Raw genomic sequence first — 14623 nt, 5'->3', positions numbered from 1 at the left:
TACCGATTTGCGTGATGTTTGGATATATTTTGAAGGAGTAATATCCAAGTTTTTTACATAAGACGGCCTCCTGGCACTATAAAGTACTGTAAAAAAAAATGTCTTTGGCAAAAATCGGCCCGTGGTGGCGCTATACAGGCCCATGTGAAAAGTTTGGGGCAGAGGTTCAGCTCTGGCATCCAGGGAGTGTGTTTGCATAATTTCGCTGCCATCAAGCCAACGGTGCCGGAGATTAGCTGATCGCGGACGGATGGACAGGGTGCAAAGCATAGTCTCGGCCGTGCCTTTCTGCTTGGCGGAGAGAATAACCCCAGAGAAATGAAACCCCCTCCACTTGGTTTGGCCCAGGGATGTCATCCATGACACCACCAATCCTATTTAAGTGGGGAAATGGTGGGCGGCGCCCTTACTAACATTTTGTCTTGCATGGTGAGTAATGAAAAGATCACACAAATGATTTAATGTTTAATTGCTAGTGAAACGGACCGGAGATACAACTGTACTGCTGTTTGTTTCCTTACAATGAATCTCTTTGCCAGAAATCGCCCCTCTAGCTCACAACAAGCTTGTAGATCAGCAATGTTTGGCTGGTGTTCCCCCCCGGAATAAGAATAGTTGGGTTCAAGTGGTTAAATGTGCATCTAATCTTCCAATAAAGATAACTGAAACTAAACCATGCTTGTCTTTTCTCTTTATTAAAAGTAATTGTGCTCATGTACTTGGATTTAGATGTGTTGGAAACTTCCAAAGGTAACCAGTGGTGTAAAGTAACTAAGTACATGTACTCAAGTACTGTACTTAAGTACAATTCTGAGGTATTTGTACTTTACTTGAGTATTTCCAATTTTCAGTACTTTAACTTCAACTCCACTACATCTCAGAGGCAAATATTGTACTTTTACTCCTCTACAATTATTTGATTATTATTACAAAACATAAATTAACCACTTCAGCCCTATACATTTTGGCCTTTTGCAAATAGCCGATCTACAAGCTCACAATGCGTTGCAATGTCGCATTGTGAGCTTGTAGATCTGCTATTTTCAAAAATAATTGTATACATTTGAAAACTTGTGAAATGGGACATTCTGCATAATAAGTACTTTCTACTTTTGGTACTTTAAGTGCATTTTGATACCAATACTTTTATACTTTTACTCAAGTCAATTTTGAATTCCGGACTCTTACTTGTAACAGTATTTCTACATTGCAGTATTGATACTTTTACTTAAGTAAAAACTGAGTACTTTTTCCACCACTGAAGGTAACACTGAAACAGAAACAAGCCTATAGGATAATATGTGAAGTTGTGGCATTTAGGGCTGTCACGATTATGGCATTTTACTTGCGATTAATTGTGTGTAATTGATAATTGGGTGTAAGTGATATGTTTTGGTTAAAGTAAATGGCTTATATACTCATTCAGGATACAAGATAAACAAGTGATATTGGAAGTGATGAAACAAAACGGGAACATACACAATTGGAAGCTGATAAACTATCTTTGTGGAGTTCTCTCTCCCCTTAATTGGATCAAATTGGAGAGACAGCTGGGAGACCCCTGTTACTGAACAAACACTCTGTAGCGTTGATTTACCATCAGTCTCATCCTTCACCTAAAACAGCAGATCTACAAGCTCTGAGCTTGTAGATCTTCTGTTTTTGGTGAATGCCCACCAGAATAGGGATGCTAGGGTTCAAGTGGTTCATGTAAAACATTTATAATTATCACACAAAGTATGAGACTACACACACAAAGTATGAGACTACACACTCTTTGTCACGACATACATTTGGGTTATCCTGTTTGAGTTGGATGTGAAACATTTTCATATGGACTATGAACAAATCTTAAAGACGGTGTTTATAATTATTTATTTTAATAATTGCGATAGTAATCATTGCGTGTTTGTTCAGTAACAGGGGTCTCCCCTGTCTCTCCAATGTTATCCAATATGGAGAGGGGGAACTCCACAACGATAATTTATCAGCTTCAATCTTATCGAGTTCAGTTCCAGTTTTGTTTCATGACAATTTCACTTGTTTATCCTGCATCCTGAATGAGTATATTGGCTATTTAACACTTATTTTAACCAAAACATATCACTTAACACCCCCTTCATCTTTAGCTATTTCAGTATTTGCGCTGCGAACAGTGGCAAGCAAATACAGTATGTGGAAATGTGTTTTGACTCATATTACATACATTAATGTAAAAGTAAAAGGGTTTTTAGGTCTAACGGGTCTAGGGCAGTGGATTTTAGGGACTCTCTGGGTTTAAATTGACCCTTACAAGTATGTAACTCTTGACAGTGTACAAATGGAACCAAATGGACCCTAACGGATCCATTTGGTTCCATTTGTACACTGTCAAGAGTTAAGGGGAGACCTTGAAATGTAAAAGTTTGAGAACCACTGGTCTAGGGCATTATTATATTGGTTCTGCTTGGAATGAACCGACACTGAATGAACCCATAAAAAAAACAAGTTTTTAAAGTCATGACAATCCTTTTATCGCTCTCTCTCTCTCTCTCTCTCTCTCTCTCTCTCTCTCTCTCTCTCTCTCTCTCTCTCTCTCTCTCTCTCTCTTCCCCCCCCCCTCTATCCCCTCTATCCTCTATGTCTCTCCCATCCAGAGGGTCTGAGTGGCTCGTGGAAGGACAGCAGCTCGGTGGCGGGTGGTCCCTTCACCCCGTCCAGCTACAGCTCGTCGGGGGGCTACTGGAGCTGGTCGGCGCCCAGCGACCAGTCCAACCCTTCCACGCCCTCGCCGCCGCTCTCCGCCGACAGCTTCAAGCCCTTCCGGATGCCCAGCCTGGGTGGCACGGGGCCGGGGGGTCCCCCGGGGGGGGGAGGAGGAGGAGGAGGTGGTGGAGGAGGAGGAGGAGGGGGGGGCCCCGAGGACCCCAGCCTGGAGGAGCAGGACGGCAGCAGCCTGCTCTTTGACGAGCCCATCCCGCGCAAGCGCAAGGTCAGTCACATACTGTACACCTGGATGGAGATCCAGGTAGATCAGGGGTAGATGTGGTTAGATCTTGAATGTTTTTCAGGCCAAGGACCCCTTAGCTGGGAGAGAGATGAAGCAGGGACCCCCCACTACATAAAATTGGCTTAAGGGAGGGCCGGCCGGCCGTCCAGACCGCGTCGTCACGCTCATGTCACCATGACTCAGCCATAACCATTAAGGAGTTCCCAATGCAGCTACGCCCAAATATGGAGTGTGTTGTCTAACCTCAATGTGTCGACATATCAGGCGCAAACAAATCAGTCAGCTCCATATATAGGCACAAAAGGGGGCATGCCCATATATGGGCATATACTGATGACATCATGGGATCTCCATATATGGGTATAAAAGGGACAAGGACTGACAGATACAGAACTCTACATATCAGTTGGATCGGCAGTGAGATGTAGGTGTGAGGGCCATGAGATTAACCTTTTTCATAGATTTCATAAAAGTGTTGCATAAATGCTGTTTTGTTTTTGCTAGTTTTCTTTTGTTTGTTTTCATATGATCGTTTCTATTAGGTTGGATTCATGTTAATATTTAACCAGTCAATACTTTGTGACCTTGACCTTCAGCTCTGTACTTGGTCTGCTCCACCCCATGTTTCGGCAAAAAAAGTACACAAGAGCCGAGATTAAGTAATAAATTAACCAAGAAGTGAATGGAATTTTTTTATTTATTTTTATCTCGTCTTTCTCGTCGACGGCAGGCTGCGCCATTGCAGAATTTGACGAGAAATCTCGTCCATGGCAGTCAATGAGTTAACAGGGTTTACAATTTTGGGTCGTCATACTTGGGACAGAATAAACGTTTAGACAATGAATCAATGCTTTGAATAGATATGTTTGTATATCTTTACTCAATGTCGAACGTGTCACCAAACAAATTTGAACCATACATTTAAGATGCATAAAATATGTTAAAGAACTAGTGTGACCCAGTGGATCAACTGGTAAGAGCACGTACCACAACTTGGCGTACAGAACACACTGTTCCAGCGTTCCTTCCCACAGCTTGGCCCGGGTTCAAATCCAACCCGAGAATCTTTGCACCTCTCTCTCTCTCTCTCACTGTCACTATCGGTAACGATGCAGAAATGCCAAGAATTCTCAAAAAACTATTATGTTAAACAAGCAGCCAGGATATTGATGTGTACTTGTCTAGTAGATAGTTGAATGTGGCACTTGGCTCTGCACTCCTGTCACGCTTCTGTCTCTGATTGACACGTACAGGACAGGACACACATTTTTAATATAGTCCTCATTCTGCAGTGCCTGTCATATCCATAACGGCTCTTAACTAGCTGTCAGCCATTATTGACACTGAGGAAAATTCTGTCCTTTCTCTCTCCTTTACTCGCTCTCCCTCTCTCACCTTTTCCCCTCATGCTTCACACATGCATCTCCTCTTCCTGAGATATTTATCCTTCATAATGAATTAAGGGCCGTGTCCACATTACGCCGTTTGAGCCGAGGAGCGCTTTGGATATCCTGTCCACAGCGCTCACACACAGCGTGACGCCCCGCACTGTTCCAACCTATCAACCCATTGAGGCGCTCACTGCTCAAACGTCCTGTCAGTCTGCGTTATTAGCACAAATAGCTTGGCTGAAACAATGTAAACATGGACTCCTCGTGGTCTATGTACAAGCTCGCAGCGCGACGCGTTGTGAGCTTTTAGATCAGCTATTTTTGGTGCGCAACAGAAGAGCACAACCGACTATGAATCAAGCCTATAACTCTAAAAAAGAAAATGTAACCATAAAACAACCATTTCTCTTGGGAGGACCAGGAAAATGGTCTTCCCAATGTCTATTTCTCTAAATCTACTATACTTATGGGAACATTTGGCCTTCACAATACACACACACACACACACACACACACATCTTGGGCTCTGCTTTCTCTTGGCCAGACAATGGAGCTCCTCGTTTAATTAACCATGAAATGCTGATTAACAGGGAATAACGCACGTGTGCATACCCACCCAAACACACACACACACACACACACACACACACACACACACACACACACACACACACACACACACACACACACACACACACACACACACACAGGCTTTTGTGGCCTAAAGACAAAACACAATGCACAGGGGGGAGGAATTATGGCTGTGCACATACGTTGGCCTGCAAACAAAAAAGACGACAACATGCGAGACATTCTTGTGGAAAAGGATGACGGGCCAGGACAACAGGCTGACAGACGGGTGTGTGACAGCCGCTAATAAAGACTCACGGCACAGGGGATGCACTGTAAAGAGCAGTGGTTCTCAAAGTAGGGTCCGGGGACCCCCAGGGGGTCCTTGAGGGGGCCGCCAGCCAAATGATTGATAGTTTGGGAACCAATTGTACCCTTTATGGGTACAATTATGTAACTCTGAGAGTGTACAAATGGAACCAAATGGACCCGCCATTTGTACACTCGCAGAGTTAAATTAACATTGATGATGCTACAGTGTGGGGGTCCCAGAGATAAAAATGGCATCAAATGGGGGTCCGTGGCCTAATGCATATCAAACTGGGTGTCCTTGAAACGAAAAGGGTTGAAAATCACTGCTATAGCTGTAAAAAAAAAAAAGAAGGAAAAACATCTCTTATGGGGGGTCCCTGGCGTATCTCTTCAAATGGGGGTTTGCGGGCTAATAGTTTGAGAACCAGTGGTATAGAGTAGTGGTACCTAAACCTTTTTCCCTCTGAGACCCCCCTTACATGTGACACAAACATGAGACCTCCCACGCAAGTGGTGTTCTGTTGATAACCACTTAAACCCTGTGGTTTGTAGGGCGGAGTCCCTCAGGGCTCTATACTGGTGTATTTCCTGTTTTCGCTATACATTATTGTCTTCGCTGAACATCGCTTAAGCTTGTAGATCTGCTATTTTCTGCGAAGAATACTTATGCTGAGGTTTAGTGGTTAAGCCCTATATACGCCCTGTGTGTGTGTGTGTGTGTATATATATAGTTAACATACACAGTTATATAAAATACAGCAATGGCCCTGGGGCTGACTGGAGAAAAATAAAAATGGATTTCTAATGCATTTGCCCAGGTACACTCCCATGTACTGTATATCCTGCAAAATATATTTTTGACCATTTTGTTGAAATACGTATTTTATAATGTGTCATAAAATGAACTAACTACACCCCTCTCCACTCACTCACTCACCGTCTGTCACTCACTCTCCCTCTCAGCTTTCCTACTGTCTGTCCAGCCTGATCTCACAGAATTTAGTATACGTTGCACGGACCCAGTGCACGTCATTCCGTGCATAGTTGCCTAGAAAACCCGAAAATCTGTGCATATGTACGGCGAGTCCCACGGTGCGGGCGTAACCAGTTGCAACACGGAAAAACCCAGAAGCAGAGCAGTCCCCACAACAAAATTTACGATTCTGTGCCTATCGGTACATAACTCAAACGGCGCTGAGTAGGCTCAAGGGAACGTCGCTCCAGTTCCCTTGAGACTGCGCAAAATGGTTTAGTCAATGGCGGAGATGCGAGGCGGCTATGCACGGATTTTCGGGTTTTCCAGTTGTCTATGAACAGAATGACACTCCCGTGCAATGTATACTAAGTCGTGTGAGATCGGGTTGGTCTGCCTGTCATAAACTGTAAACTCTCTCTCTCTCTCTCTCTCTCTTACACTATCTGCCTCTCAGCTTTCCTACTGACTGTCTTTCCTACGTGGTCTCCCTCTCAGCTTTCCTAATGTCTCTCTCCTACGCTGTCTCCCTCTCAATTTCCGTTCTGTCTATCTTTCCTACACTGTCTCCCCCTCCGTTGAATATACCCTCTGTAGGAGGAAAGTGCTTGCTGTGTTCTTACTGTACTTCAATGAGTGAATAACTGTGTGTGTGTGTGTGTGTGTGTGTGTGTGTGTGTGTGTGCGTGTGTGTAGAACTCCATGAAGGTGATGTTTAAGTGTCTCTGGAAGAACTGTGGCAAGGTGCTGAGTACTGCTGCCGGCATACAGAGACACATCCGCACTGCTCACCTGGGGTAAGACACACACACACACACACTCACACTCACACTCACACACACACACACACACACACACTCTCTCACTCTGTGGTTCTGAATCATAAATAGGTTGGCAAGCGAGTCTTTTTCATAGGGAGCTAAGCAAAACTACCGGAGGCCAGATTATCACCGACGTTTTTCGATCAACTGAATGGCATTCCATCACCTTCAAGACGTTGCAGGATTAATATCGTTGTTGTCGGGCAGAAACGGATTGTCTCCATTTCTTAACTTTTTGTGTTTTTTTGTGAACTAACTCTACTTGATCATACTACAGCGTCACACGAAAGCATCGGAAGTAGCAGATCTACTTTTTCTATTTTTTTATTTGAATCCTGAAAAGTAACATTAAAAGAAATACAAGTATCATCAAAATATTACTTCACCCAGGATGTACACATAGAACACTTATTGTCAATGTGGTCCTGGAAATAAAAGTAAATAGTCCAATAAATTACATGGCGCCAATATAAAACCATTAAAGGAGCTACACCATGAATTTAAAAAAAATATTTGATATTTAATATCATATGGTGTATGTCCCTCAAACCTTTTTCAAAAGGTTTGAGCCTAAATCATCACTCAGATATACTCATCCCAAGTCAATTGTCTCTGGCTTATACAGCACTTTCAGCTGCAATACCAAAACGTCCTCTTGTGCAGGGGGGGGCTACTGAGCAATTCTGTCTGTTAATAAAAAGAAATATTTAAAAAAAATATTTTAAAAAAAAAAGGAAAAATTCTGCATAAAAAGAAGCATCTAAGAAAAATACAAAATCGAGTGTTTGAGGTGCCTGTTTCACCCACTTCCGGGGGGCGGAGCCAAAATCCGAGCCCGAAGTATTTGTTCGTAGACCCCCACTTAGGGGGGGTAGAAAAAGTTTCGGAGCAATTCGGGCACTTTTCATTTAACATTGGGTTTGCCATCATTAATGTTTATGACATCATAAACATTTCCATTCTGAGATCGCCTGTTCAGACACGCCCATTCTGGAAATCCATGAAATGAGAAGGAATGACTGAATTAAAAAAAAAAAACATTTTTTGCGGTATAAGAGACACTGGGGACCCCAAAAAATACAAAAAACCAAGAAAAAAGTGATTTTCATGGTGTAGACCCTTTAAAACAACCTAAAATCAACCTGCACAAATATCAAACTATAAAAACACAAATTGAAGTGCATCACAAGCCTGTAGCTTTTCCATAACAGCAAATTTGCTTGTTTTTATATGTTTGCGATTGTCTTTATAGGAACGTTTAGATTGAGACTGCCTGGCACACAGAGGCAGCTCATTAATCCATTATTATCCACTATATGAGCTTGTATACAGTATCTGCTATTTTTGAATAGCCAAAGTATAAAAAGGTTAAAGTGGTTAAAATTATTGTGATGCTATATTAATATATTTTGCTGGGGACCCCCTGGAACCCCCCCAAGGACCCCTGGGGGTCCCCGGACCCCACTTTGAGAGCCAATGTTTTAAAGCTCATAACTGTAAATCTGCTATTTTTCAATAGCCAAATAAATCTTAAAATAACACAGATGCGTTCCCGTTCTTAATGGATAAAAAAAAGCAAAGATTGACGATCTACAAGCTTGTCTTGTCATCGTGGTCTTGTTGTTGTGTAACCTTGTAGATCAGCTATGTTCACGTAGCACCATCATATTGTCTGTCGGGTGGAAACCTCATATGTCCAAGACTGTTACTTTTCAGGATTCAAATTGAATAATAGCAGAAGTAGCAGAACTACAAGCGCGGAATGCGTCGCGTCATTTTTTTAATGAAAAAACCCCCAAAGTTAGAATATGGAGATAAGAGGTTTCTGTCCCGACAGCAATGTGTATTCAAAGTTCCCGTGTTCCCTAGGGTAGGTACCCTCACAAAAACATGTAGTAATCCTGGTCACTATACTGCCTCCCCCTGGCCAGCCGGGGCGCCTGATGGAGGGGAAGGGATAACGTGTTCCTTCCACGCGCTACGTCCAACCAGGGAAACTCCCCTCTGTCAGGTGACAAGAAGGTTCAGTTGGCTCTCATGCATTGAAGGAGGCATGAGCTCTGCCCTGGCCTCCCTAGGTTGGCAGAGGGAAGGTAGTGCCCAGGATTACATAGACAATTGGCACTGGGTGTAAAAGATGGGGTTACAAAATCGTGGGATAAAAATGTAAAGGCAAAAAGCAATGATATGACAAAGTATAAACAAGGCCTCAGTGCACGGGTCACCAAACTCATTCGGTTACTAATTCCTTCTTGATTTCCTTCTTTCTATCTATTGCATCATGTCCTACATCGCACTCCTGTTATAGTGACCGAATGGCCACCTCTGGGAACAGTAAGGCTTTGGCCTTTACTTCAAAAGTGAAATTACAGTGAAAGTTGTAGTTGGATGATGGTGTTCTCCGAGCACACAAGAGCAGTAAAGTTGATAGGTATAATACTGGCCGGTCTATGTAAGTGATGGCTTATATAAGCATGGAGCTCATAACATGCACACGCACACCGAGCAGCTGTGATACACCCTATGATTTAATTTGCCATTTGCCTTCAGGCCATGAGGATTGGATTGGGAAGAAACAACACTTATTTGCTTTTGTTTGCTGCTTCCTTTCATCTCTCGCTCTCTCTCGCTCTCGCTCTCTCTCTGTTTCATTTCTTTAATGTATCACATATTTATCTCCGCTACGCTGAGGGCCGGGCACGGAAATTATGTTTTTTTTTCTGTTTTACATCAATATATATTTGGGGTCCTTAAATGTTATTATAGTGCCCAATTCACAAGGAACTTTATGTTCATATAGAGCAGAAGCCCACCATTTCCCCCTGAGCGAGCATTTGGTTGACAGTGGCAAGTTAAAACGCCCCTTTAGGCAAGGCAAGTTTATTTGTTTTAGCACATTTCAACAACAAGGCAATTCAATGCGCTTTACACAAAACATTGAGCAAAGAAAACTCATTATGAAAGGACATCAGAATGCAATAATAACAAAAGAAGAAAACATAAAACAATGCAGAAGAATAAAATGAAGGAAAAAAATTAATCAATGAAAGGCAGCGGCAAACAGGAATGTTTTAGCTCTGATTTTAAAAAGAACTAAGAGTGGCAGCAGACCTGCAGTTTTCTGGGAGTTTGTTCCAGATATGCAGTGCTAAACCCATTAAATAGCGTGTCACTTTGTGCCGTGTAATGACTTTGTAGATCAGCTATTTTTGAAAAATAAAATAAAATCTTTGAATATATATATATATACTTTTTTATTTTTTTGGGGGGTCCAGATGACAGTGTAATTTAGAGACTTTTAAGACCTTTTTAATACCTCTATTGTGATAGACTGATCGTTGAGCTGCTGTCTATTTTATTCTCTCCGGTTCATTGTTCCTTCCTTCCTTCCTCCATTCCTTTCTACCTTCTTTGCTTCCATCCTCCCCTTCTTCTTGATTGATTAATTGATTGATTGATCGATCGAGATTACCATCCTTTCCCCTATCTTTATCCCATGATGCAATTAAGCGTAACTGTGACTCACAGTGCAGTGATTAGCTAAAACACTGTGGCCTAATGCATTGGTTCTCAAAGTGAGGTCCGGGGACCCCCAGGGGTCCTTGACGGAGTTCAAGGGGGTCACCAGCTAAATGATGGATAGTTAGGATCCAAATGGACTCTCATGGGTCTATAACTCAGAAAGTGTACAAATGGAACCAAATAGACCGTAACGGGTCCATTTGGTTCCATTTGTACACTCTCAGAGTTAAATGAACATTGATTTTACAATATAAATTGGCGTCCCAGAAATAGAAATGCCATTACATGGGGGTTCGTAGCCTTATGCATGTCAAACTGGGGGTCCTTGAAATTAAAATGGTTTAGAATCACTGCTGATTTACTGATGTATAAATCTTCTCTTACTCTCCACTACAATTATTTGAAAACTTTAGTTACTAGTTACTTTGCAGATATAAATTATTACATTAACCACTTTAGCCCTATTTTATACCTAGGCTATTTGAAATTAGCAGATCTACAAGCTCACAACGCGTCGCACCGCGACGCGTTGTGAGCTTGTAGATCTGCTATTTTCAAACAAAATAGCACTTTAACTTTTGGTACTTTAAGTACTTTTTGATGCCAATACTTTTGTACTTGTAAAGTCAATTTTGAATTCCGGACTTCTACTTGTAAAGGTCCTTACACACCGGGCGAATTCTTCATGCGAATAAATAAGTTTTTTTTAAAAACCTTATAAAGTCAATGCAAGCGTCCACATCAGTTTCGCGAAGCGAAAAAGCGTCTTTTAATTATTCGGAACGAGTCCGAATTTTGCGTATATTCGCATATTCGCCGGTGTGTAAGGACCTTTACACAGTACTTCTACATTGCAGTATGGATACTTTTACTCAAGTAAAAAATGGGAGTACTTTTTTCCAACCCACTGCTCTCTTGTCTCCCGTGTTGCGTCCAGGCGCAACTGTGACTCCGAGTCGAGCGACGGCGAGGAGGACTTCTACTACGCGGAGATCAAACTCAACACGGACTCGGTGGCCGACGGCCTCAGCAGCCTGTCCCCCGTCTCCCCTTCCGTCCTCTCCTCCTCCTGCCCTGCGCCTCCTCTTTCCGCCGCGCCTCCTGCTCATCCCGCCCCCCTTCCTCAGTCCTCCGCTCCCTCGAAGCCCCAGGCGGCCGCGGGAGACGCGGCGGAGACGCGCGTCACCACCACCAATGGAGGCACGCTGCTGTCCCGTTCTGCTCCCAGCGCCCTCTACCTCATCCACGCGGACCACGCCTACCAGGTCAGAACACGCACGCACGCATGCACACACGCACGCACGCACACACACAGTGGTGGAAAAAGTACTAAAATGTTTTACTCAAGTAAAAGTATCAATACTGCTATAGTGTCCAGTCCAGTGCCCCTTATTGTATTTGGATCATATACCAGGATGTAGGACACAGGTGTATGTGATTAAATGCACACAGGTGTTACCTGATTATTAAAAGCTGACGAGCAAAGAGAGCACAAGGCAGTTCTATCTCCTAGTGTTTGTATATTAGTGTTCTAAATATAGAACACTACATTTGGGCGACGAGGAAAATATCCTATAGAACACTACTGCAATGTAGAAATACTCTGATACAAGTAAAAGTCCGGAATTAAAAAATTTACTTGAGTGAAAGTACAAACGTATTGGTATCAAAATGTACTTAAAAGTACCGAAAGTAAAATGCAGAATGTCCCATTTCCAAGTTTTCAAATGTATAAAATGTATAAAAATCTTTTTGAAAATAGCCGATCTACAAGCTCACAATGCGTCGCATTGTGAGCTTGTAGATAATGCTATTTTCAAATGGCCAAAATGTATATAGGGCTAAAGTGGTTAATGTATGTTTTGTAATAATAATCTAAATCTACAAAGAAACTAGTAACTAATGTTTTCAAATAATTGCAGTGGAGTAAAAGTACAATATTTGCCACTGAGATGTAGTGGAGTAGAAGTAAAAGTACTTAAATAGGAAATACTCCAGTTAAGTAAAAGTACCTAAAAACTGTACTTAAGTACAGTACTTGAGTAAATATACTTGTTACTTTACACCACTGCACACACATACACACACATACACACATATATACAGCAGTGGTGGATTGGGCATCTGCTATAGCGGGTATTAAGCCCGGAGGGCCACCAGCTCATTATTATTTCTGGTTTTTTTTTTGGATAATTACGGTAATTTTCAGGCAACCAGACCTGTGCCCGTCGGGTACCGGTCTACTTGGGAACAATGCAAGTTGGGAACAATGAAAATTGGGAATGCATACCCCACCCTGTTATGCAATCCGCGTTATATCCGTTGTTATAGTACCCGTTTTAACCGCCTGTCTTTTGTGCCCATATATGGAGATCCCTGATGCTATCAGTATATGGGCCTGGCCATATATGGGCATATGGGGGGATTGTGGGGGCAGTTGTGGAAAATCCTTAGGTAAACATCTGTGGAGAATGTGTGGAGAATGTCTGAATGACTAACTAATCAAATGGCAGGTGTGGGGAATTCGGCAGGCGTTGGGAATTTGCCAAATCAAGCTAAGGCTGGGGTTGCCATGGCAATCAATTGGCTCATTTGGGCCACGGCCAGAGCCTTTTCTGGTGGTTCTTGACAACCGCCTATCCGACCGGCTGGACGCCGGTCACTGCACTTCCTCGTGTCGCCTGCGACCCATGTGTCGAATTTGAAGTCGGTGGTTCGAACGGTTCTCGAGATGCGTGCATTACAGACGTACGTACATACAGAGATTCGGTGCAGTTATTGTAAGATAGCACACACTCTCAACCTCAAATTCAGTGTATCTGAACGGGGAGGTACAGCCCCCCGGCGGACGTTCAGAGAACATTGGGGGGTGCTGGAAGCAATGTTTTTGAAAGGGGGGGGGGCTGAGGTGCTGTTGGTGGGGCTTAAGGGATCTTGATTGTGGATGCTGAGCCCAAATAGTTTAAGAGCCTCTGAACTAAAATGTAGTACGTTTCCTACCTGAAGTGTAAGTTGTACACACATGCCTACATCTGTGCTCCATGCATGAACTTTTCATGAACTTATGCACTATTTGAACCACTTGTGCTTTTTTAGCCATATTAGGGATATCATCTCTATCAGCTTCTTTATTGGTCAACCAAACTCATCGGCTTTGTGGATTGGACAGACTTTATGTGACATTTGTGCCACAGACCCATTAGAAGGGTTAGAGCGCAGATTAGGACTATATTCCGTTACAGAGTTGGATCGTGATCTACGAATTGAGAAATGTTCCGTTGTATCGTCCAACGGACGATACAACCGAGAAGAACATCGGAGGGATACAGCTACTCTGCTGTTGCGTTTGAGCACAAGGTGTACGCCTTCGGAGGTCACCGTGACGATGACACGGCTCAGATTCAAGTGCACGTCTTCAACACAGTGTGTTTACGCTGGATGACGTTGCCTCCAGTGACATATTGTAGAGGAGCAGTTCCCTCCATGCGTGGAGGCCACAGGGCTGTGCTGATAGAAGATATTATGTACATCTGGGGAGGAGGGACTCCTTACTGCAGAGTGCTTTATGCATTTGATGTTGACAATCACAGATGGTTCAAACCCAAGATTTCTGGGACAGTTCCGGTGGGGAGGCAAGGCCACTCAGCCTGTGTCTCTGGGAAGGTCATGTATATACATGGAGGATGGAGGATTGATACTGGATTCATTAATGACATCTACAGGTTGGACACCACCACAATGCTCTGGTCTTTAATTAACCCCAGAGGCACTCTACCACCTGGTTCATCATGTCACTCTGCCACCATCATCGGGAAAAGGATGTTTGTATTTGGGGGCGATAGGTACACATATGGCTTAAACAGCGTCACAGTGTTTGACACAGAGACCAACTGCTGGCTGAGCACGCCGTCTGCACAGCTTCTCCCGGCAGGGCGCAGGCGTCATGCTGCCTTTGCCTACAATCGAGAGCTGTACATATTTTGCGGCAACGAGTACTGGAGCCGGACCTGCAAGGATCTGTGGAAATTCAACACCGAGACCTTCT

General features: G+C 43.2%; 2 protein-coding genes across 3 annotated transcripts in view; one reads left to right on the top strand and one right to left on the bottom strand.

The window, feature by feature from the left end:
- tpd52 (tumor protein D52) overlaps positions 1-14623 on the bottom strand; it is a 327212-nt gene that overhangs the window by 198442 nt on the left and 114147 nt on the right. The gene's annotated exons all lie outside the window — the stretch shown is intronic.
- Positions 1-14623, top strand: part of znf704 (zinc finger protein 704) — a 91818-nt gene that overhangs the window by 68208 nt on the left and 8987 nt on the right. For both annotated transcript variants that reach the window (XM_080442104.1, XM_080442103.1), the window contains exons 4-6: positions 2637-2971; positions 6932-7032; positions 11516-11843. In XM_080442104.1, the coding sequence (XP_080298230.1) occupies positions 2637-2971; positions 6932-7032; positions 11516-11843 (764 nt within the window). The remainder of the gene's footprint in view (positions 1-2636; positions 2972-6931; positions 7033-11515; positions 11844-14623) is intronic.

The sequence above is a fragment of the Gymnoscopelus braueri genome, assembly GCF_963280865.1.
Source record: "Gymnoscopelus braueri genome assembly, chromosome: 11".
Lineage (NCBI taxonomy): Eukaryota > Metazoa > Chordata > Actinopteri > Myctophiformes > Myctophidae > Gymnoscopelus > Gymnoscopelus braueri.
This window is presented reverse-complemented; position numbering and strand designations above follow the sequence as displayed.